At 34.4% G+C, this 25,279-nt stretch overlaps 1 protein-coding gene across 1 annotated transcript in view; it reads left to right on the forward strand.

The window, feature by feature from the left end:
• The first annotated feature begins 498 nt into the window (after positions 1–498).
• The window catches only part of LOC150102786 (ionotropic receptor coreceptor Ir76b-like), a 51,162-nt gene continuing 26,381 nt past the window's right edge, over positions 499–25,279 (forward strand). Inside the window, exons 1-6 of the mRNA XM_090398741.1 lie at positions 499–588; positions 6,652–6,755; positions 6,848–6,947; positions 8,074–8,232; positions 14,338–14,497; positions 20,209–20,420. Of these exons, the coding sequence (XP_090254867.1) occupies positions 499–588; positions 6,652–6,755; positions 6,848–6,947; positions 8,074–8,232; positions 14,338–14,497; positions 20,209–20,420 (825 nt within the window). The remainder of the gene's footprint in view (positions 589–6,651; positions 6,756–6,847; positions 6,948–8,073; positions 8,233–14,337; positions 14,498–20,208; positions 20,421–25,279) is intronic.

The raw sequence follows: 25,279 nt of genomic DNA on the forward strand, positions 1-25,279 counted from the left end.
AGGAAATATGGTCCCATATTCAATGCTTCGCTGATATCGACTGTTCCTGATTAATATTCAGCAATGTGTAGTAAGATTTTCCATGGCTATCTCTCAATGTGATTTAGGCTCATTATTTTATTTCTGTCAATTATATTTTTCCTGTTCGCCTTTTAAAGCTTCTGGGGAAGAAACGTGAACATTCAATGCCAACCATTTCCCATGAGGTGTGGTGGTTGCGTTAACATACATGCGATATGTCATTTTCTTGATGAACATACTGGCTTTTCGGGTACCTCTATGTATTCACTGATTTGTGTTTCCCGACCTTTATAAATAAATGTTTCGTGGGTAAAACAGTTGTTCACAAAAAGTATTGCTGTATAACAGCAAGTGCTAGAATTATCGGATTACAGAATACATACCTGTCAAAGTATCAGCTCAACCTGTTTTATATTTATTTTTTTTTTAATTTTTTTTTGTTAGAGATGTTTATATTGACAGAATGCACTGTCCACAATGCACTGGGGATCACAGAAAAAGTGGTGGCGAAATATCGAACTTGGGGATCGATTAACCATTAGGTTACATATTACAAAGGAGAGAAAGGTATTGTTACTTTAAAAAAAATATCAATAACTTTTCTCTTGTATTAAATAATCAAAAGCTAACTTTATCAGAGAGTAAATGCATTATTATCTGTCTATATAAAATATATTTGTCGTAGATAAGACGTGTTATTTCGAGCACGACAAATAAATTGCGTTGCCAACATCAAAATAAGTAATTAAACGATTTTCGTATTAACAATTTACTTTTTTTTATGATGGAAATTATATTTGGTCTTTTTTTTAAAGATTAACACATACTATTTGGATTATAAGACCATAGGTTTTAATACACATATATACAAAAACGTCTACTAGTTTCGCTAGATGTAACTGGCTATCTTTGTCAAGACGAGAAGGTAAAAAAATTATGTTAGGAAAATAAATACTTTACTATCTGATCAGGCCACACAAAATTTTAGATAAATAAGGATCCAACCATGAAGAACCACAACGAGACCAATCTTCTGATTCGCAATATGGACGGATGACCTCAGGAGTTAAAAAGAAAACTAAAAGCTTTACATCCTATAACACCTCGCCTTTACGGTGCACCCAAAGTACACAAAGATGAAGTTCCACTCCGCCCGATCGTAGATGGCAGATTCTCTCCAACATATCAACTAGCCAAACATCTCGCAAATATATTAAAAGAACAAATCAGAAAATCAGATTCTTATATAAAAAATTCTCAACACTTTGTTGAGAAACTTAAAAATGTCAATTTATCCAACACAGACATTTTGGCAAGTCTTGATGTTAGCTCTTTGTTTACTAACGTACCAGTTGAAGAAGTCATGGAGATTATAAAAGATCTTTTTCCAAGTGATATCTCACAACTATTCCATCACTGTCTCGAGTCAAATTTCTTCCAAGTTAACAATATAGTTTATCAACAGTTAGAAGGTTAAGCCATAGGCAGCCCCCTGTCACCACCATGTGCGGACTTGTTCATGGGGAAATTGTAAAATGACATTCTAGATAAAATAAACCCAAAACCATCAGTTTGGTGGAGATATGTCGACGATGTGTTCAATATCTAGAAGGACAGAGTAGACAGCTTACATGAGTTCCTCCAAAAAATTAACTCTTTCCATCATAAAATCAAATTTACATTAGAATTGGAAAACAATCGTCAACTACCCTTTTTAGATGTACTAGTTAAAAGAAAAGAGAATGAACATATCAAACTTACGATATAGAGAAAACCCACAGATACTGGACGGTATCTCCATTATTCTTCTAATCATCACCATACACAGAAATGCAGCATTATACATATGCTAAGAAACAGAGCCCGAAATATTGTCACAGAAGAAGAAGAAGACGCACGTACAGAACTTTCCCTTATATCTAAATCTCTATCAGAGAAGGGTTATCCGTAAAACATAATCAATAAAATTCTCTACAGTAACAACCTCCAACAACAACAACGTATAGCAACTCAGTACGTTTCATCCATCGTCTTACCCTATATTGGCTCAGTCTCCACAAAAATAGCTAGAATTATGAAGCCTTATAACATCAGAGTTGTTTTTAAACCGACGAGTACCATTAGGCAGTTTTTACGATCCCCTAAAGACAACGTATCTTTCTTCAAATATGCGGGTGTTTATAGCATACCATGCACGTGTGGACCATCCTACATAGGCTAAACTTCGAAAAGCCTAGAAATTAGAAAGAAAGAAAGAACATGTAGGAGATGTCAATCACAACAGAACAGACACCTCAGGTTTGGCACATCATTTCTCAATTTCAAACCACGCAAAAGATTGGGATAACAGCTCCATGCCATATATAGAAGAGGATTACAGTTGTCGAACTTTTAAAGAAGCTGCAGTAGTCCTACGAACAAGATGTAACCTTAATCGTAACCAATGGGTTATATTAAAGAACATGTGGAAAAATCTGATTAACTCATTAAGTTTAGCGGAGCTAAATTACGCCAAAAATTACGTAACGCGAATTTGTAAAAATGACTCGACTCTTCACGCGTATCATGTCACGCGAACCTTTCCAATTTTGTCTAACTGTTGTTAACCGTTTCTGCGTTCCTTTGTTTTCTTGCATTTACTAGTAGTTTTTTTGCCTTCTCGTCTTGACAAAGCTAGTCAGTTACAGCTAACGAAACTAGTAGACGTTTTTGTATATGTGTAATAAAACCTATGGTCTTGTAATCCAAATAGTATGTGTTAATTTGCATTTTTGTTTCTCTTGGGAATGTAATGCGCATTAGCACATTAAACGGTCCAATTTTAATAATAAACTTCAAAAACAAAGAAATTGAATATAGCTTTTATAAATATTTACTATAACTATAGTCACTCAAGATACTCATTTTAAATTACTGGATGTAAAATTTCAGTTGTCAGAGACTTCGCTTTTATGAAAAAAAAAAAAAAAAAGCGACTGTGTGGAATTTAACCAGCCCATCGACAGCTCAAAATGGTGCATACCCACAAGGATGGGCATGCCCCATTTTATCACAGATTACACTACTTTCAATTCTAAATGACTTCTAATTCAAAAAATTATTGCAATTATTCCCGCTCGCATCACGTTTCCTTGTTTAAGTCATTTTATCGAAAACTCCAAATAAAACCGAAAGAAAATAAGCAAACCAATCGGAGTATAGATATAAAAATGATATCTGGGTTAACATAACTACTTAGAAGGTTGCATCTTCGAAATTTCCTCTGGGTCTCATTGGCGGAGAGCAACCAGTCGGAGGGGGAAGACAATGTTAAGTTAATCAAAAATTATCTGGGACATATTTTTATAGGGAAGATTGGCAATAATCTTACCTTTTTCAATGCTTCTTCAAAAAATTTGTATGAGAATGACCTGCAGCTAACGTAATTTTATTCAATTATACATGCATGATTTGCAGTCGTTTTAGAATGCTATTTTCTGGGGAAGAGGAAGAATTAGCTGGCGGGATCAAAGCTGATGGGAATGACAAGCGAGGAACCAGGCGAATGCGATGGTTGACTAATAGTTCGAACACAGTTACTGTGTGCCATTACCCGTTATCATGCTGTGCTGGTTTTCCAACACCAGATAAACTTGGTGTTGGGAAACCATTTGGGAGGTAATTTCAGAAAAAAAAAATAATAAGTTTTAATGGTCCTTAGAAAAAAAAAATTCTAATGTACCATTAGAGTCGAAGAATGTGATCAGCAATGCCTCGACATACAGCATCACATCTTACATCCAAACATCTTGAGTTTTGGACTGATTCAATAGAGTCGCTTAATCATTCGCTTAATAATTTATTCTGGAAAATCAACTCTTTAGTTCCCCGAATAATTGTTCTAACTTTTTATACGTTGTAGGCATGCCTAGTTTGCAGCAAAATTTCATTCCAAAGTGGAAGGAAGTCAAAATGACTTCTTTCCAGTCGGATTACATCACTGTAATGCTGTACTTTATTTTACACTTTTATTCTGTAAGATTTTTAAAATTTCTGTTACCAAACGCTCTGTTCCTGATATTTTTAAATCAGCATATGTGTAACGATCAGTCAAATCCGAAGATTCGACAAACTGCTGAAATGTTTGGGTTCTACTGTATTTATACTCATATTACACGTGGCTGACTTCATACAACGATCTATTACTTAGCTATAATAAAAAACATTTCATGTCTAGAATGATCATGCAGCCGTTCAAATACTACATGTGAGAGTTAACAGCAGCTTGTGTTTCTTGGACCAACTTATATCTTTTCCAATTACGAACTACTGTATAAAATTCAACCTCTGAATGAAAATTATCTAATAAGGATTAAAAACTTTACATTTCGTAGTTTGAATTGTTAATGTTAACCAGAATTAGGCCAAAATAAATACGTTTTGGCAAAAAGAGGTTGAAACTGAAAACGTTCTAGCTTGATTTGGTACCACATTTAAATGCCAAAAATTTCTTATGTCAGGGAGGCTGTTATTTATTATATGCTGACATAAGGAGAGACAAAGCAAAGCTAGGTCATGCTAATTTAACTGGTTTCGAAAGGGATTCGTTCACGAGAACCATATATAGTTTTAAGACCGGCTTAAACTTTATTCTAGTAAGTCGTTCCCAGAAAAAGATGGATTTTGATGCCTTCTAACAACTAAATATTATGAAAAGTCAAGTTTCTGAAGCGATGACATAAAATGTTACAAAATCACCAACTGAAGCAAGTTGATTAATTTATTTAAGTACGTTCGACACCCATATCCATTAAACACTACAATAAACTAAATAAACTGGGTAAGTATAAAAACGATCCGAAAATTATAAAAATATATATTCAGCACTCAAGCTGTGGTATTGAAACCAAAAGCGAATTGGATTAACCAATTATGTACATTATAACACCAAGCTCAAACAAATTTATCCAGCGAGAGCAGTTTTGTTATACGCACAGACAGATAGGATGCATCAATTTTTCGGTTTCTAACAGACGCTTACACATCCGTAGAATCACGCAATAAAAATTTCGTATTCATCATGGTGTGCCTAAATCCTTTGTGTGTGTGTGTGTGTGTGTATTACAAGTATATACATTAACTAATTATGAGTACCAGAGAATATTTTATTTGTAGATGAATGGTTCATTTGCATCTTCAAATCCATACAGCGCTCTTATAAGTTTCCTAAGTTCTATTTTCACTACTGCCTAACGTATGTGAAGGCTGCCACGTTCAAATATTTATTTGAATTCAGTAAGCCTGCCTACCTTGTCATTTTTCATCCTTCAGCGAATAAACATCACTGTACAACTAACAGCATGCGTGTATCAAGGTCACGATATTTATCTTTACATGTCATCATTCGTCTGTTATCGATCTCGACATCATTAAACAGACAGGGGCTTCCTGCTTAAACACGGCATCCTCTAAAACTAACTGATGTTTTCGCATGTCAACATTATTCATGACCAGTGGTCTTTTATGACTTCGATAATGTTAAAGAGAATATGGCTTTATGCACATTATCTTCCAATTTTCTGCAAAGACAGCAATAAACTATAATGGTTTCTTAGAAACCTAATTATGTAGTATTTTCTGAACCAGCTCACTGGTGTCCACACGATGTTTTTTATTTATTTATTTTAACAATATTTGTAAATATGCCTGTGTAAATTACAGATAAAGCATTATGAAAGTAGCAGCATCGCCCTCTTTGAATCATATATATATCGAAGTGATGTGCACATCTCTAGCATCTCCAAGATAATGCCGAGCTAGAACAGCGCGGCTCTCTGGACTTGACTCATCTTTCCTGTGCAACTCAGTTCAGATATAGCCTCTCTAGAAAGAAACATTTAACATGATCTGAATGAAACAAACGCGAGAAATTTTGTCACATTCATTTTGTTCATCTGTGCAAAAGTAATATATCTAAAAGATGTTTGGGCATTTCTAAATCCTCCACAAATAACATTTTTGTATGCCAATCCTATCCGTGAAAGGATGCAAAGCAATATTGCTTGGAATTATGGGTATACGGTGAATAACCCAGAAAATTCTTCTCTTGAGACCAACTTTTGTAAGCTACCGGGACTCAAAAAAATTCAGGACAATGGTCTCATACAATGCGATGAAATTCGCCTAAATAAAATTGTTTTTACTAAAAAGATGCTGTTTTCAACTGCATTTTTTGAAAATCTTGTGTTGACAGATCAACGGCAGTTATATGTTTTAAGGAATTTTATATTTTTATAGTGACAAAATTTCATATAAAAACGCTAGAGAGCAAAATTAGAATTCTGGGATTCCTGCGCAGAGCAATTTTATTAAATGCTCCGATTATGGAAATAAATATATTTAATAATAACTTTTGAAGGATCGATTTATTTGCTTAAATATATTTACAATCGCAGAAGAGGTTAATGAATTTCATGGTTCAAGGACATTACACAACACAGATAGAAACAGTTCATACAGTCTACTTATTTGTGTTCTTTTTAAAACGATTATACATTTTAAGACAACAAAACACTAGTGAGATAGATTATATTAGTTAATGCAAGCAAGCGTAATATAACTACATTAAGTTTCTTTTTCATTTTGCTTTAGAACAATCCATTTCAAAACATTATAAAAAATGCTAACGATCAATACGTATGTACTGGGTTCAGCTGTGAGGTGATTCACCAATTAGCAATTCATTTTAACTTCAGGTAAGTGAAACTATGCCTCCTTTATATTGAATCATCTCCCTCAGTCCATAGGGATAAGAGGAATAATAAAAAGTCCTCGATTTATTTTCTAGTTATGACATTGTGGTTCCAGAAGATAAACAGTTTGGAAAGTCCCAAGAAACTTATGGGTACACTAACTGGACAGGACTGATTGGAATGCTTGTTAGAGAGGTACGTATATTAAATACTAGATCAAAACACTAATCTAATTGTTTCAAATCAAATTTCATGTAGTTAATACGGAACGAAAAGTAACTGAACCACAACCAACATCATAACAGGAAACTAAAAGAATCGCATTACTTTCAAACACGCAATTATAAAATCATAGCACAATGTACATTTGGGTAAAAATAGATGAATATGTGAGTGATGATAATTATGATTAATACAGATAATTGGTACTATCAAAGATTAATATTATCGTTTCTTTTCAATGTATACTACTGTTTTTACAAGCCGTTTTTTCATGTTCCCTAAACCTTAGTGTTCGCACTGAACACTAAGGTGCTGGTATAGTGATTATATTTATACAAAACAATGTATTAAAAAGGCAGAAAGTTAATAAGGAAACCTTTTCCGAATGCGAAAGAAGTTTGGTGTTGTAATTACGGACGATGAGATAAAGTTATGTTTATTAAGTGCCTGTATTGTACGTTCAGGAAGACGTATGCAACTTCCGCATGAAAAGAGTCCTGTCACCAATGCGTAGAATTTAGAGTACTCAGGAACAGCAAGTTCTGCATATTAAATATTCTTATCTATACGTTCAGCATGAAGTCAAGGGAATCAAGATATGATGTGTTAAAGATCAAATTTGTGTTTTCGGGGTACAATATGTTATCAATCGACTACTCGTTTCTATCCTAATCAGCATCCAGAGGAGAACTGTGAAACATGATATACGTGACAGAATTAAAGAAATCTCATTCGAATCACTTGTCAAAGAGGTTCAGACATTTCTGATATATGCAGAAATTATTTTCTATCAGTTACTAATCACTCATTAAGTTCTTATTTCTTATAATCACTTTTATTTCATCTCGCTTATTCTCCTTGAAATGGCGAACAGAGATACAATTTCATCAGTTACGCTGCTTATAATTAATTCTGTCTTTCTGGATCTGGGTTTCCACCACCATTTCAAAATCATTTATTTTTCACTGATAAATGTTGTGTTGTTTTTTTCTAAATTACCATTGGAATTAACCGAGGAATGATGTAGCGCTATCTTATTAACTTCCTGTCTTATTTTAGTATGCATTTTAAAATGTCTTTTTCATTAATTACTTTTCAGGAAGCTGACCTCATAGGTGCTCCACTTACAATTACCGAAAACCGCAAGAGAGCTGTAATGTTCAGCAACGCCCTCTTTACAGACGGTATTGGAGTTCTACTGAAAAGACCTCAATTTAAAGATAATAAGGGAGCTCTGCTAGCACCTTTCAGCAAACAGGTAATATAAAATGGAAGTATCTTATCGATTTATTGCCTACAATATAAATTAATGGGCACTGTCGATCAATGAAAGTTTATTTTAATAGACGTTTGGTATTTTTTATTGACAGTTTTGTTTATCAACTAATTTCAGTTTATCATGAATACCTGTGTTGGTACACAAAGAACAATATGTCGATAAAATAGTAATGAGTATCATTAATGGAGTTTAGGGAATCTTTGTTATCTCTTGCTTCTAGAAAATTAGTCTATTCATTAAACATTTACAGTACTATGCATATATTTAAATTTTTTTTCGAACCAAGATAAGCTTTTTAAATGTGCTAGTCTGGTTTCCCTTTAAACCTTGGACTGCGGATTTTTCTTTTAAAAAAATTCCTGTTCCGTATCCTTTCGCGAACAAACAAAAACATTACATCCCTCAAACTTCCATAATATGCTAGAACTGTGAGCATAAAAGCATGATTGAGTGAGATTGAATGCTATTGATTGCAATAGGTGATAAACATGATAATGGACTATTGCTAAATTATGTACGAGTTTACGAACATTGTTAAAGTTGATCATATAGCGATTCACAACGTTAAGCACATTTGATAAAAATAGTTTACAAGAAAGTGAGGGTAAAAGTGCGGTGTGTTCGTGAAGTTTGTAACTTTTTATTCCAGTTTTACGGGTGCAAAACTTATTGCATATCAGTGATTTGTATGTAAAAATGCAGGTTATTGGTGACAGTTGAGATAAAATTAATTCGGCTTTAAATATATTTACATATTTTAAAAATGTGGTATTTATGTCTACTTCCCTCCCCCCCAACAGACACACACACCAGTATCAAAGTGAGTTTCAAGAAAGGAAGTAAAATTTTTATTTAGCTCTTCTAACTAAACACAAAAAGTTGTTGGTGGTTGAAAGAGGCAAAAAAAGTTGATTCCACAATTATTAAAAACTCAGCTACACGTTGCAGTCACTGCGTTGTATAGGTAGTGATGGGGAATCTGTGAAACGTGACAATTGGCACACCAAAATTTACGTATTACAGATAAATCTTTCTCAGGCATAAGACGTATAGGTTTTGGTTTTAAAAGAGAAACGATGTCCGTATTTTGTAAACAAAGAAAGGTTCGCAACCTAATAGTCAAATCCAGTTTAGTATTTATTTCTATAAACTGAGACAAACAGTAAAAGGGAGAGATGATGATGATTTATGCTTTTAAGGGCGCAGGGACAGCACAGCACACGTTATAGCAGTACACAAGGTAAGACAATCACAAACATCCATGCTTGCAGCGGGATTCGAACCCACGACCTGTTGGTTAGAGAGGGAGGTCTCCACTCGGCCACCTTCACGACAAGGGGGAGGTGATGTTCCTTTGTCCTTCGAGAACCAGTTATCAAATACATGTAAAAAATTACAATTTCACAGTTAATTATACTGTATTAACAACGATAATACAATTTACTGAAAAATAACAGCAAAGTGTCCAATAAGATTTGTCTTCTTGGTGGTTGAATATTAAATCAGTTATTTCCTACCCCTTTTTTTCCACTTCTAATATCGAATGCAAAATTACCCATCTAATCTTTTTAAACTAGTGTGTGACACCTCCAAGGAGGGCAATCTGCACACTACATAATCCATCACCCACATCCTATGCCATCTATCGCCCATCACAGTATTCTGTTAATTGGGTGTGTTTTCTGGTTGATTTGCATGTATGCGGGATGAAAAACCAGTTTCTGGAGGAGAACCCTGCTGCTTCCGTATCAGATAGACTAACTCACCTTCACCCAAAAAGTCGGTATAAAGATTTCTATTATCATGAGAACTGAACTCGGATCTTTACCATAAGCGCGCGTTGTCCCATCGTTCTTCCAAGTGCGCGACAGAGGAAAAAAAAAGTTAAAATTTAATAATAAAACCAAATTTAAAATGAAAATGATAAAAACCGGATTATTTTTAATATAGTATAATGATTATTTTCTTAACCAACTATACCCTTAATCGCGCAAATACGCAGTTACGACTTTAACATCATTACAAGATATCTAGGTCAGTTATCGCAAATGTGGTCGATGCTCTTCGCAAAATTTACTCGCTTATTATATAAGTGCGTTTTTAATATAGGATTCCCATTCTTCAAAACAGTAGTCTTGAAGTAGTCTAAGCATCAGGCTAAACAGGATCTGACGTTAAACCAAATGTACATCCATTTCGAATAAGTAAACCTCTTTTTATATTGACAAAAATAATGGACTTTATTCCCAATTTTATATAATGGAGAAAAATCCATTATTGTCGTCGATCTGGCACATTAAGCTTCAACAAGGATATATGTAATAACATATCAATAATTCGCTCTCCTACTTCAGTCAAAATTAATAAAAAAACTTAGTTTTATTACTTTTGCTACTGAAGAATGTATCCTGGTTCATAACAGTAAGTCCAAAAATAATCGCACACAACTGGTGGCACAGTTGTAGATGCTTTAGTAAGTTCTTTCTTGAATCAAATCCCTCTAAGAGTCTTTGCATAATAAAAAAGGGTCAACAAAGTGTTCTCTACCTGGAGTGCATAAGATGCAATTAGGCAGCCTTAAAGGGCGACGTGAGATTTTAATTGAAATGTTCTTAAATACAAATATATTTAAAAGTAGCCGCTCAGACAACAGTGTCGACAAAATTAGCACGTATGTGGACTATACATGCGGGGTCATGCATATCTACTGCTATTTTATTGCTTATTTTACAGATTAAAATAAAATATTCAAAATTAAATTGAATACGAAATTGGGACTAACAAATTTAGCAACATAAATGAAACAAGAAATCGCAAATAAATGAAAGGAATATAATGGTAAAGGTTCACCATGATTGCATCATAACCCTGTAGCATTAAGGATACTCCTGTGGTTACATTTCTCCTTGCGAATTATCTCATTTCTTTTTTTTACAGATCTAATGGAAAGTGTTTTGCACATATGCCGTATTTCTCTCGGTAACTTACATCACAATCTTATGCACATCAATTAACCACTTTTTGCCCATCCAACTACTAACAATATATAAATTGCAAATTCTTTATGCTATCTCTAGGGGAGAGCGATTCAGCTTATTGATGATCCCTCATTGACGTACTGTTTCAGTTTGCATTTTCTAGAGTACTTCCGTGTGTACCGCTAACCTGAACTGACAACTATTATTTCTTTCACTTTTCTGGTGGGTCTGTTAAATAAAAGCCAATAGCTGCACAACATTAATCTGTTGGTCCAACTGCAAATGCCGAACATGCTTCTCCTCTTCTTTTAATCTGCCTCTCGCCTAGAATAGCCATTGTCATGAAGTGTTCTCCAACTGCCACAAACTCCATCTCTTCAAGAAATATGTTAAGTTACTCAACCCTAACCTGCAGTCTATACAGGACACTAATGTGCTAAAGGTTCTATTACTTCTCTTGTATGTATATGGGTTCGGTCTATTTAATTGCTACTGACAACGTTTTACTATGAAAAATTGAATCGTTTAGGATAGCTAACAAATAAAATAACAAATAAAAGTTGGAAAATAAAATAAAAAAGAACTAACAAATAAAATTTTTGCATCTAAATATTTGCTTTTAAAAAAAAATTTAAAAAGAAATATCAGTTTTCTAAAATAACAAAATTTGTGTGAGTGTGTGCACACACACACACACACACACACACACACACACACACACACACACATTTCTTCATAAATATCAATGTATCGATTCAGTCTAACATTTATGGGTCCATATCGGACTATCTAAATTATGCTTAAATATGTTAAGCACATTTCTAATTGTTTTATCAAAATGCACAAATCACCGATTTATATGATTTATGGAAAACTAGTCGTATCTCAGAAATTTGCTAAATACCGTCCTGGTTAAAAACAAGCAATTAAATCAGGAATGATGCATCTGAAGTAAAATCACTCAATTCTACTTGTGATATCAAATACGTTGCTTACTTCAACAGTAATGTATTTCACACTTTTAAAATTTGCTTGATTTATCTTGGCTATGTAGCGGGGATTATTATTAAATAGCACAACCGTAGAGTCCTAAGTCTCATCGCGAAGGGCTGCCCATACTAGAAAAATCTACCTCACAAATATATTTTTTTTTTTTTTTGTTAAATGTTCTCTAGCCAGTTTGTCTGTTTTGCCAGTTATTTTTTTCTCCTGCCAGAAACAAAAGTTAAATAAGAAAATCACGTACTTTCATTGTGAACATGTTTCTTGAAAGTAATTTTATTATTGAATATTAACAGTTCATTAATTCCATTAGAGAAAAACTCAAAATTTTACAAATTTTGGTGTACTATAATCACACCCCAAAAAGTTGTAAATGAACACTATATTAGTAATGCGAATAAGCTGATCACGGATAGAAGTACAGAAAAATTAGTTCGGAGAAAGATTTTAATTTAATGCAATTTTTTTCTGGTATCCTGTTATATTATAATAAAGTTTATTAAAGTGTTATTATAAGTAGTTTATAAATAATTTGTTTTTATACTACCTAAGTTAGTTTTCCGTACTGACGGGAAAAAAAAAAAGAAATGTAGCTAGCAGCCTACATTTTTTTTAAAAAAATTGCCACGCTTCTGCCGTTTTGATTATCTATACGATTACGAACTGTCTGATGTAATAGGTAACAAAATTAAAAATGGAAACTTCACAAATAAATAAATAGAAACAAATAACATACCTTCAGTTAAAGATATCAGCTGTAAGTTCAGAATCGTAGGATAGACCCTAATAAACACCGATTTCAAGCCAGTAGGAAATTTTTTTTTCATCTTTCAGTCCGGAGTTTCGACAGCATAAATAAAAATCGAGGGATTTGTTAAAAATGTATTCATATATAAGATAAGCCCTGATAGTACAGAAGATCCTATAGAGTATAAATTCTTCTCTATGCAAATTTCTACATAATTCACAGTCGAAATTCATGTATTGAAGCGCAAGAAAAAGTTTATATATGAGAAGGTTAGCAAGTTTCGGGTTACGGAAAGACAAGATATGACAAGAAATTAAACTGATTGAAATCATTTTTGTCACTTCTGTACAGTACATTGATATACTAAGGATTTTTTTTTTTATTTAACCCAGAAACCTCGATTTAGAAATGAAACAAACTTTTTTTCAGGTCACTAAACGGGAAAGTAGTTTCATGCCAAGATGAAATTCATCTTCCGCCTAAGGATAAACAGCATCCATGTCTGGATGCAAATCGGCAGCCTATTGGTTGCAGAGCGGATAGGTTAACCACTCGGCCAAACATTTTTACCTGTGTAAAATACAGTACTAAATTTTACACTGCTGTTGGAAAGTGTAAACGTTGCTCGAAAGAGAGAAAAAAATCGGATTTTCAGCAGATATGCTTTATATACTCAATTCTGTTAATCTGGAATCACATACGAGAAAATAATTGCAAGAACTCCCTTATACAATGCAGCTTAAACGAAAAAGTTTTTTTCGTATACCCTAAATTAAAAAAAAAAACTTAATGATATGCCAAAAAAAATAAAAATAAGTCAAATTTTACACATTTAATGTGCATTTAATGAAACTCTGGTATGTATGTATGCGCATATACTGCATGCACATACAATCCAGAAGTGCATATTAAACACTTCGATTTGCATAAAAAAAGTAGCTGCAATGATTAGCATTTAGGATTTTCAAAACCATTAAAATTACAGTCTTGTGCCTTAAAATTAAGTTTTTAATTTTTATTTATTTTTATTAAGTTGTAATTAATATTTTATTTTATGTAAATAGTTTACTCCCTAAGCATTAAATATATAAAATAACACGAGCCTTCCACACAAACACTCAAATTATTTCTGCTGTATAAATTGATATTCCCTTCAATACCTTGGTTACCTGATCAAAAATATGACGTCACTGTGTCCGATTAAGTTTGAAACAGCACGACTATTTCGCTTCAGAGTCATCTCAAAAGATGCAAAACATTTTTCTCTCTCTCTCTTCATTCATTCAATTTTAGTTATAACAGTAATCCATTAGTTTTATCTGCAGATTTCTTACCTTTTAAATCCATTTCTTTCAGGTCTGGATAATTATAATTGTTGCCACTGTTTTAATGGGCCCGATTATTTACTTAGTAGTATACTGGCAGCGTTATGCAGTTATAACCGAAACAGTTACCAGGACTAGGATCACTTTTTTTGACTGCATCTGGTTTGTTTATGCTGGCCTGATGAAACAAGGTAATGAATATTAGCGCATTGTTTAATAAAAACAATTTATAATGAGATTCAACCATAAGTCTGAATTTACAATAAACTAAAATAAGACTCAGAGGTGCGTGTATTTTGTGGACTAACCCTTGAAAGAAAAATGTAAGACAGTGTAAATTTAATCTGTATTTGTCATCACACACTTTACAAAATGTTTGTTACAGGATAGTATTCAAGATGGAAAACATTCTGTACTATTCTATCTACCACATTCTGATAGATCACGTTTTTTTAGAGATTAGTGTTATTCTCAGTCGAAACTAATGCGATGATTTTATTTGGAAATTGCCTTATTATTTTCGAGAATAAAATCGGCAGTAATCTTCGTTACAAAGATATGATACAAACAATGGAGAAAAACATTTTCTATCTTTATTTTTGGGCATCAGTACATCCGTAACTTTTGTATTTCAATAAATATAACACCGAATGTAGTGTTGCATTATAAGTCTTGACTCCATATCCATGGATTGAAGACTTATCGCTGGAAGTCTACATTAATTATTCACACAATGTCCACAGTACCACCTCTTAATCCTCTTCCCTAACAGAACAATCATCACCACCACCACCGGCATTTTATTCCATTCGTTCATTACTTTTCATCCCAAACCATCTTGTCTCACATTCCTACCAATTACACTTTACGTAATTCGGGATTACTTTTCATCCAAAACTATCTTGTCTCACATCCCTACTTCTTTTTCCTTCCTGTATTGAAAACTTTTCTATGCATATATATTCAATCGATCCCTCTTTTTTTTTTTTGGTTTCTAATTTTTGAAATCCACAAATCCTCGAATCGGTCTTATTACAAAACATTTCATAGGCCTCACACAATCTTGGTCACACGCATAATGTTAATATACCGGTATATACCTTGGCTACTATTTCATATTTGTAGAAGCGGAACTGTATTTATTTGTACAGCATCGTACAACACAATTGTTTTAAATACATCAAATCGCGAGACTTCTGGCTGGTTTGCAATTTTGCAGAATGAAAAAAAAAGAGTTTCCGGGAGGGAAACCTGTCATCTTTATAGGATTAGCTAATACAAGTTTAGCTGAAAAAACTTGATAAAAGGTATTGAAAAGTAGATCCTTCTAACAATAGCTCATCTAAGCTTTCAGTCATCCATAAATAACACCTTCAATATCTTCGTTTTGTTTCTGATCAACAATATACTACTCTCTCATGTCTGTCACAGTCATCATCTCATCCGTATTACCAGACAGGAATATGATACCTAAATTGACCTTCATATATCCATTCCCATTTATTATATAAGATTACTAAATGCGGTATATCTTGTGAAATGCTTTTGCAACATCCAACGGAATCATAATCCAGCTGTTTCATTACTTTGAATTCACTACCACTAAGAAATAAGGCCCATAAATTATTATTAGGTGAAACCTCCATCGAGTTGTACGACTCCTTGGAAGTTTCACATGATAATAATTTACTGCCTTATATGATTAATTTAATAATAATCGCGAGGGACGCTATACACCACATAACTCTTCATCTCACTACGCTCTTAGCCCTCAACCGTTCGCTAATAGTATTATTGTTAATTTCGTATGGTGACCTGTTTGTCTGTTTACGATACGAAACACCTTGATCTCTCACCTTAAATTGGAAAAACACTAACAAACATTCCTGAGATATTAACAGGCTGTGAGCAAGTTGCTAGTGTCTTGAATCCACCCTTATGCAACTATCTTATAGTCCTTTAATCTCTTGGGACCCTGCTGGTGCTGACAAATCACACAAGTAAACGGCACTGAATTTTTGCACGTGCTCGTTAACACACAAAACGATTTAACCCCATAGTCGTATTCGCTTTAAAAGTTTGCAATATTCCAAGCACTTCCAGTTCATCAATCTAAATTCCCACATCTGTTCCTGATTGGTCATCTCTTCCTTTCTACCTAAATGATAAATCCTAGTGTTACTCATTAATTCCACAATTTATTCTCATTCTGTTATCTTCATGCCATTTGCATTTATTAAAAATATCGTTCCATTATCACTCTTACTTTTATTCTCCACAAAACGAGAAATTTTGTTATTCCCATTTGGACTACTCCCCTAATTTACTCTTATAACCTTATTTTGCCCTCCATGATGATTTGCGATTCTTTGTTACATTTTGCCTTCCAAACCTTTTTTTAAATTTTTTGCTTCATGATGTTACTCATCCATTTAAGTCTCATCTAATTTATCCTCTAACCACTAGATGTGCAAGTTTAATTATGCTTCTCCCAAACACCCAATAGTCATTTCCCATGCACTGCTAACATCCAACTAACTAACATGTATATCAAATTAAGGGATTAAAAATCCCTTATTATTTTACAGCCAGTATGAAACTCTGAGATCAAAAACTACTATCTAAGAGTTTCATGCCTTAGAACTATCGGTGAATCCAAGCGTAAGTGAACACCTAGTAGTACAACACCAAGGCAACTCGAAGCAAGGGCGGAACAAGCTCCCTCACTATCCTTGATATTTTCTCATAATGTAAAACACAGCTCCTAGGAGATGTAATACTGCCTTACATTATGAGGAGAGGTCACTACCCAGACCGGTTTCAACCTTTTTTGAGGTCTCAGCAGTGAGTAGCTAAACCTGGATGATATCAAAGTTTAAGTGAAAAGAACACCTTTCTGGCATTCGTATAGTGAAGGTATGTAAGTTCTTTTCACTTAAATTTTGTTACCATCCAGGTCTACCTACTCACTGATGAGACCTCAAAAAAGGTTGAAACCGGTCTGGGTAGTGACCTCTCCTCATAATGTAAGGCAATATTACATCTCCTAGGAGCTGTGTTTTACAAAATATCAAGGATAGTGAGGGAGCTTGTTCCACCTTTGCTTCGAGTTGCCTTGGTGTTGTATTACCAGGTGTTCACTTACGCTTGGATTCGTTGATAGTTCTTCGGCATGAAACTCTTAGATCGTAGTTTTCGATTTCAGAGTTTCGCATACTGGCTGTAAAGTAATAAGGGATTTTTATCCCCTTAATTTAATTAACTTCGCCAAATAGCCGTTTGGCATTTTAACATGTATATCATTGCCCTTATGTCGTAGCACTGTTCTGAGCAGCTTTCTGAACGTCATAATATACTAATTTTGGTTCGATTTCACACCAGATTAAGCTTGCAAAATGTCAACCAACCACCGCTTGAAAAAAATGTAACCATGCAGGTACCTCTTCAGATATTCCAACCACATATTTATGGAAGTGAGTTAGATAATATGTCGATTCGATTCTTCATATTGCCTTCTCCAAGCAATGCTAGTCTATGCGATTCACACATTTCTCTCAGCAGAATCTCTTTCTAGGGTTACTTCTTAACGGTTTTTCTTGCGGGGCTTTAAATAACTTGAGATGGCTAATTTGTGATATATAAACTTCATGGGATCGCAGAATAATGGGAGTCACGACAAGTGCATAGGAATGTTCAACTGGTGAAGTAGTTATGGTTTCACCTTATGTTTTTTTTAATTAAAAAAAAAGAATGTTTTGTATGTTAAAGATACCAAGTAATTTTATAACCTTGGTTTTAATCCTTTTTCCCAAGTAAGCAAACAGACAAGTAAGTCAATTTTGCGCCTGAACCTGGTTCAAGTCTTATGGTGTTGGTGCAACACCAAGGCAACTCGTAGTAAAGATGGATTAAGCTCTGATCACTTTCCTTAGTATTTCCCATAAATGTAAAACACATCTCCTAGGAGATGTATGATGTTATACATTATGGGTGGGGGTCACTACCCAGACCAGTTTCAACCTTTATACTAAAGGTAAAAACCTTTTCACATCTTTTTCTCATCCGGAAATTCTTAATTAATAAGGTCAAAACACCTTTACCAACTTACATAGGTAAAATTGATAAGCTCTGTATTACTTAAACCTTGGCATTTCAGGGTCTGCCTACTCACTGATGATACCTCAATAAAGGTTGAAACCGGTCTGGGTAGTGACCCCCACTCATAATGTATAACATCATATATCTCCTAGGAGATGTATGATGTTATACATTATGTAAAATGTAAAACACATCTCCTAGGAGATGTGTTTTACATTTATGGGAAATACTAAGGAAAGTGATCAGAACTTAATCCATCTTTACCACGAGTTGCCTTGGTGTTGCATCACCACCATAAGACTTGAACCACGTTCAGGTGCAGAGTTGACTTACTTGTCTGTTTGCTTACTTGGGAAAAAGTATTAAAACCAAGGTTATAAAATTACTTGGTATCTTTAATATATATTATAACCAAGGTAAAAAACTTTTCATAAAAAAAATAATGGGAAATCTAGTTCATACTATTTTTTAATGGTAAGGTTGTTTCAAAAGGTCTGAAATGCTTAATAAGAATATCAAAAGTATTCAAACTACAACCCAAATAAAAAGTTGAGAAGAAATAAGAAATATTATTACATCTTATTACTTATAAGAAATATTACATGTCTATGCTAAGGCTGAACAATAACTGAAATTTCCACAACAGACAGACGACATTTAAATATTTAAATGAAAGTAGCAAAATATTGATTTAGTTGGCTGATATTAATAATTCAAGAAACTATGACATTTAATAAATGTGTATCATTAACGATGGCCTCACGGGTAACATTTGGCCAGCGAGATGCTACTCATTGGTCGCTTGGGCTAGCTGATGTAAAAGTCTTGTTGTCACAGGCACGGCTAACTGCTCGATTTAATTTTGTCAGAAATACACTATCGTTGCATCAATGTAAAATGTTTAACCTAAACTTAAAATGCGAAAGGAAAACTCACTGAGACCCTGTCAAACACACTGGTGTTTTCTGATACCTGTAAAGGGAGGAGGGGAGAAGAATTAAATGTTATCACCATTCGAATTTCTTTTAATCCATTTCCTATATAATAACGCCCTATGGCTACTGTCATTTAAGAATACTCCGCCAAAACGCTTTCTTATTTTTTTTTAAATTAAATCTCACTCGTGAAAGTGCAAACGTACGCACATTAGTACTGAGGTTGGGGATAAGGATTAAATAATCCGTAAACCCTATTCTAGAAACTAAACACCGAATTATTTCAAGGCATTCGGGTCTCCGAAGCAATGTAGTCATCTCACAACGAGTGATGAAAATCATTACTATCTAAAGATATTCATAAACATTCCTCCGCTGTAGAGATGTTTGTGAATGCATCCCCCCCAGCTAAATCGCCTGCAAGTTGAAAAGTCCCGATAAGTGATTCTCATTCCATCCTGACGGAATATGAACATCTGTCTTTCAAATCAGTGGCACGTAGTTTCTATCGGCTCATATACGCAAAATAGACATAACGCAAGAGAACATAACCACATTATGTTCTCTTCCAATGTTCATTTGAGCGGTAAACAATAGTCAAATTGAATGAATGGGCAACTTTGTAGCAGAAACAAGATCCAAAAACTCAGCCATATTCTTATGGTCAAAAACAATCCTGCCTCGCAACGACATATCTAAAGCGCAAGTTTAGATATAGAAAACAATAAGGAAATTGGAGAAAATGTGAACTCGGGTTACCTTAGTTGTAGAAGTGATAAATATTTGGTAAACATATTCAAGTAAAGCTTTATTTTCAAACTTTTATCTGTTTATCTTTTTTTTTCTTTCTTTTTTTTTTGACATATTAGGTACAGAACTAACTCCCGTATTCAGTTCCATTCGAATTTTGTTTGCAACGTGGTGGATATTTACAACCCTTGTTACTGCATTTTATTCTGCCAATTTAACAGCCTTCTTGACTCTGGAAACTTATTCTGAAGATCTGAGTATTGAAAACGTTATACAGAACAAGTACAAATGGCTGATAATAGATGGTACTGCTTTAGACGATGCCGTACAGGTAAATACAACTCCACTTCTAGAAATATGATTGACTAGCACAGCTATATCTTTATAATTACATTATGTTAGAAACGCTAAAGCCAATAGCTGTAACCAACTTATGTATTTCCATTAGTGAATAATATCAATCACTCGAATTCCCAATATATACTCTTTTTTTAATCACTGATTGGAAATTAACCTTGCTTCGGTAAGCAAGCTTCCAAAGCTCACTCGGTCAGTATGGTTAGAAAGATCAGAGTTCGAATTCTGTCTAGGACACGAAGAACCTTTATAAGGCTTTTCAACTAATGCTGAGTTTGATGGCCTTGTGCGGTAGAAGGATTACTCCGCTCAAAACTCTTTTCACCCTGCAAAACAAAGCAAAGAATTAAAGAATTAAACTCAGTCAGAGAATACACTGACTCCTAGTCTCATAATTCTGCATTGCTATAATTTGAGATCTGTTTCTGAGTTTGTTATAGAATGCTTATAGGAGATCGCAATGTAATCTTCACTTTACCAGGCTCTCCAACCAACAGGCTGCGGATTCGAATTCCTCAGTGAACATTGATGTTTATGAGTATCTGAAAGATAACTCCACTGCCTATTGTGTGACCACCGCTCACTTTGTGGAGACGTGAAGTAGTACTGTTTTATTTACATACTTGGGTTTATGTGAAAAAAAAATAAATTAAATAAAATAAACCTTAGCCCATCCATGGTACTAAAGTATAGCATAGTATAGGTTTATAACCTTTGGTGAGTGGAAGTCAAAAAGTAATTTCTCTGAGCTCTTCGCCAGACATCATAGAACTGCTATTAATGAAGTCAAGCATATTAATTCTTGCTCGTTGCTAAAAGGCAAGCATACCAGTCTGTGGTATCTTCTATGTAGCTAGTAATATTCAGCAATACATCCATTTTTGTCTACTTATTTTTAGTCACCTCGTTTTCACATAGGAAACATTTCTAAACAAATTTTAAAATTTGTCTAAAATTAGAATATAAATAGAAACGAGCTTACGTGAAATAGTGTCAGTATAAGCTGTACACACTGCTTAGTTTCTGCACACAACCCCCGACAGATAGCGAAGTCTAACTGCATACGAACAAACTTACAGATTAGCGTTAAAGAATGCCTAAGCAAAAAACCAAAGACGCAGCAATTCATCAAAATGAAAATCCCCAGATCGATAATGGACAAGGTAAGAAGGAAACTTATCTACAGCAGTTATTTTTACTGCAGACAGACTGCGAAGCTGTAGAATCGAGACAAGAATACAAGAGAAGTAATGACTATCGACTGAGTAGTGGTTAAAAGATGAAGAACAAAATTGCATAGAAATAACTTATTTAATAGACGAAAATCATTCATTATAGATGAAAAGCAAAATATTGTATTTGTAACACTGCATGACTGGCATGTTATCAAGTTATAAACATTATGCACCATACGTAAAGTATGTTTAATGCATAATAAATTAAAGTGTTCATGACATAGTTTCTACGAATGTTGCCAGTTTTTAACTACTAACTCATTTAGCATTTAAGCATCATGGACTAGACATAATGAAATTACCGTTGATATAGAATACTCTCTTATATGCCAAATGAAGGTAAGCAGTAGAAGTCATTTGTTTACATATGAGAAGATATACTGTAAACTGAATCGTGAATTTCATTATTTCATTGTTGGAAAATAATCAGATTTCAAAAAAGGGGGGGAGATCATCTAACATATTTTAAGGAATAGGAATTATGACACATTATATTAAAATGTTATTTCCGTACTAGTAATGCCCATATACTGAAAACTAAGGTTGCCATGTTTTAGAAAGTTGAAAACCGATAATTAAATAACAAAGATCAAAAGGATGATTAATAATTCTGGTATTCTATATTCAAGTGTGACTCCTACCCATGAGAGGTTGTCAATGTATAGTACATTAGTACAATTGATGGTTTAAATAATTTTTTTTGTAATTTTTACACGATCTAAAACTCTATAGAGATCAAACAAGGACCTTTATTCAAGCTACTTCAGAACTCAATGAAATTCATCTCTCACCTAAAGACAGCCTCAAACCTCCATGCCGGCGAGGAATTCTACCTTTCAGCCTTTTAATTGGAGAGGAGATGCGATAACTAGTCGTGTTTAAAGAGCGGGATCACTTATTCGTTTTCATGTGATCTTCGCACGGCGCTAACTTCATAGGACGAAAAAGATAATTATATTATTGTTGTCCAGAACTTTCACCGGAGTCGGATGTTTCATTGGGGAGATCCTACACCCAGGTTATATATTTATTCCGCTACTCAAATACATTCACCATTACGTACTTTATCAGGTAATGCACTATACCTATGAAAAATCTACACTTCACTATCGCTTACCTATTTTGCAGCATGAAAAACCAGAGAGGAAAAACTTGGGTAACCCAGTATGACACTTACTAACTAACCTCTAAGCATATCTGACTTCTGTGCTGCAGCACAGTTTTTAAGGAATAATAACGACTATTAAGTGCCCACATACTGGCAGACTATTCTTAATGATAATTGAAGTTTGTTGATTTTTTTTATAGGACTCATTACTATTCTAGTGCATAGAGGAGATGACAATGCCTACGTCTTTCTGCTGGAAGGACCTAGTTTTGAAACTTGTCTCAGACGTGAAGAACATTTAGTAAACAACTATATTACTTCTGCCTGAGAGCACACGCACAACTAGTGGCATATCAGTCTCGTAGCCCTTGTTGCTTAAGTTGTAATTCCAACCAAATGTACCAGTGGACACAGAAAAACGCTTTCTGAAGAATAATAAACTGCCAAGAGAACAGAACTATTTATTAGAACAACAAGTAGCATCTATATTTCATGTGTTGCGGATTAACTTAGCCTTAAGGTTTCTCAGTACATTAGACATGTTTCTACTAACTTATTGTATCAAGTGTTACGGTGCAAAGAGCAATGCGGAGTAATGATTCCCACCATGTAGTCTGATAGAAGTCCATGGAAATAGTATATTCTCAAAGAACTGCTCAGAAGTATTTTCCTTGTAATATTTCATGTGACAAGAAAAATGAAGAAACCTGCAAACATCGTGATACCAAATCCTGTTCACTACTGAGTTATTTGGGGAAGACAAATCAAAGGTCAACCAAGAAAACCATTGTACTGTGAATGGAACAGCTAAGGCTTTGAGAAAAGAGGTATAGCATACAGCTTTTCACATATATTTACACACAAAAAAGCCAACCAGAGACTAGCGGCGTACCTCAGGGCTCTGCACTTTGGCCACGACCAGACGATTTAAAAATACTGGCAATATGGGCAAAGGAGAATGGATATCAGTATAATACAGCAAAGTGTAAGGTTATTGTGGGGTGAAAACATTATCAGCTGTGAGAAATATTTACACATACTATAATGGTGGAACTGAACTCCAGGAAACTGATTAAAACCAGAAAGTGTTAAATGGGCAGGCAGTTGAAGTTTAAAGTGCATAATGCGAAACAGCACATCACATCGGATTACTCGGTTAGTGAAGAACATTTTGATAAGCACAAATAAGCAGGTTATCATAACCTCTTTATAGAGCATTGAAAAGACCTCCATCGTGACTACTATGCACAGAAACCCAAGTGACCAGATTTCTTGGGAATGAGGTGGTGGATAGGATCCAGGGACAAGTGACCAAGATGGTAGGAAGTCTATGAAATGCACCTCAGGAGGAGAGGTTAAAGATTTATGGGTTACAAAAATTGGTTGATAGGCGGTAAAGGAATGATATAATCGAAATTACTGAAATGTTTTTACAGGATTCATACAGAGGAAATTTTTCAGAACACGTCGGGTGGTGGGAGAACTAGGGCCATTCTTGGAAACTGAGCATGAGTGTGATTAGCAAGAATGCGAGGACTATATTTTTTTGTCTATAGAGTGGTAAATGAGTGGAATAGGTTGCCAGAGTCTGTTGTTGGTACTATGACTGTAAATAAGTTGTATGATAGATGCTGCACGAATATTAGACAGCGCTTGGCATAATGTTTCGGACCTTTCTCAACATGTTTACGTCTTCGTGGAGATTCCTGTGTAATAACAATGATATAATTTTTAGTGTGCAGAACTGCAACCGACATAGCGGCTACATCCAAGTATTAGATGTTGCTCTAGTCAGACAATGGTCTCCTTTTTCGTTGTAACAACTTGAAGAGGAGGACGCTATATCTCGAAGAAAAATATGTACAACTTAAATATAAGACTAAGAAGTATTCATTTGAGATTGCTGTTTTTTTAACAAAATTATTTACTTGTATTTGTCAGTTTACTGCATAATCCAGTAGCAGATTTTATGAGAGCCTATCTACTGTAAATCCATTCCTCGATGAACCCATAGTACCTAATTCCTCCCGTCCCTGGAATCTTTAAGTTGGCTGTCGATTAATTTTGCATCGCGGACCTGTTTGGTTTATTTGATTTAATGCATTGAACGGAAGACAAGACGCAGATTTTTTCCAAGAAAGTTTTTAGGAAAGGTAAGGGCACCAGAGATCAGACCCTTTCCCCTTACACAGATCACAGAAAAGTATAAAGAATTTACACTTCCTATGGTAATATGTTTCATAGACTACTCTAAAGCTTTTGTCTATGTTCAGCATGTGAAACCGTGGGAAGTAACGAAAAGAATGGGTTTTCCTCAACACACTATCAGATTGATAGATAACTTGTATAGGGAGCAAGAAACCACGGTAACAACAAGTGTTGAATTAACTGATTGGCTTCAGGATGGAAAGGGACTTCGGAAAGGATGTTTATTTCTTTACATTTGTTTAGTATCTACGCTAGTATATCATGCGCGAAGCGTTGGATAAG

The sequence above is a fragment of the Typopeltis vanoorti genome, chromosome 10, assembly GCF_054136105.1.
Source record: "Typopeltis vanoorti isolate ZY-2024b chromosome 10, IOZ_Tvanoo_1.0, whole genome shotgun sequence".
In the NCBI taxonomy this organism is placed as follows: Eukaryota; Metazoa; Arthropoda; class Arachnida; order Uropygi; family Thelyphonidae; genus Typopeltis; species Typopeltis vanoorti.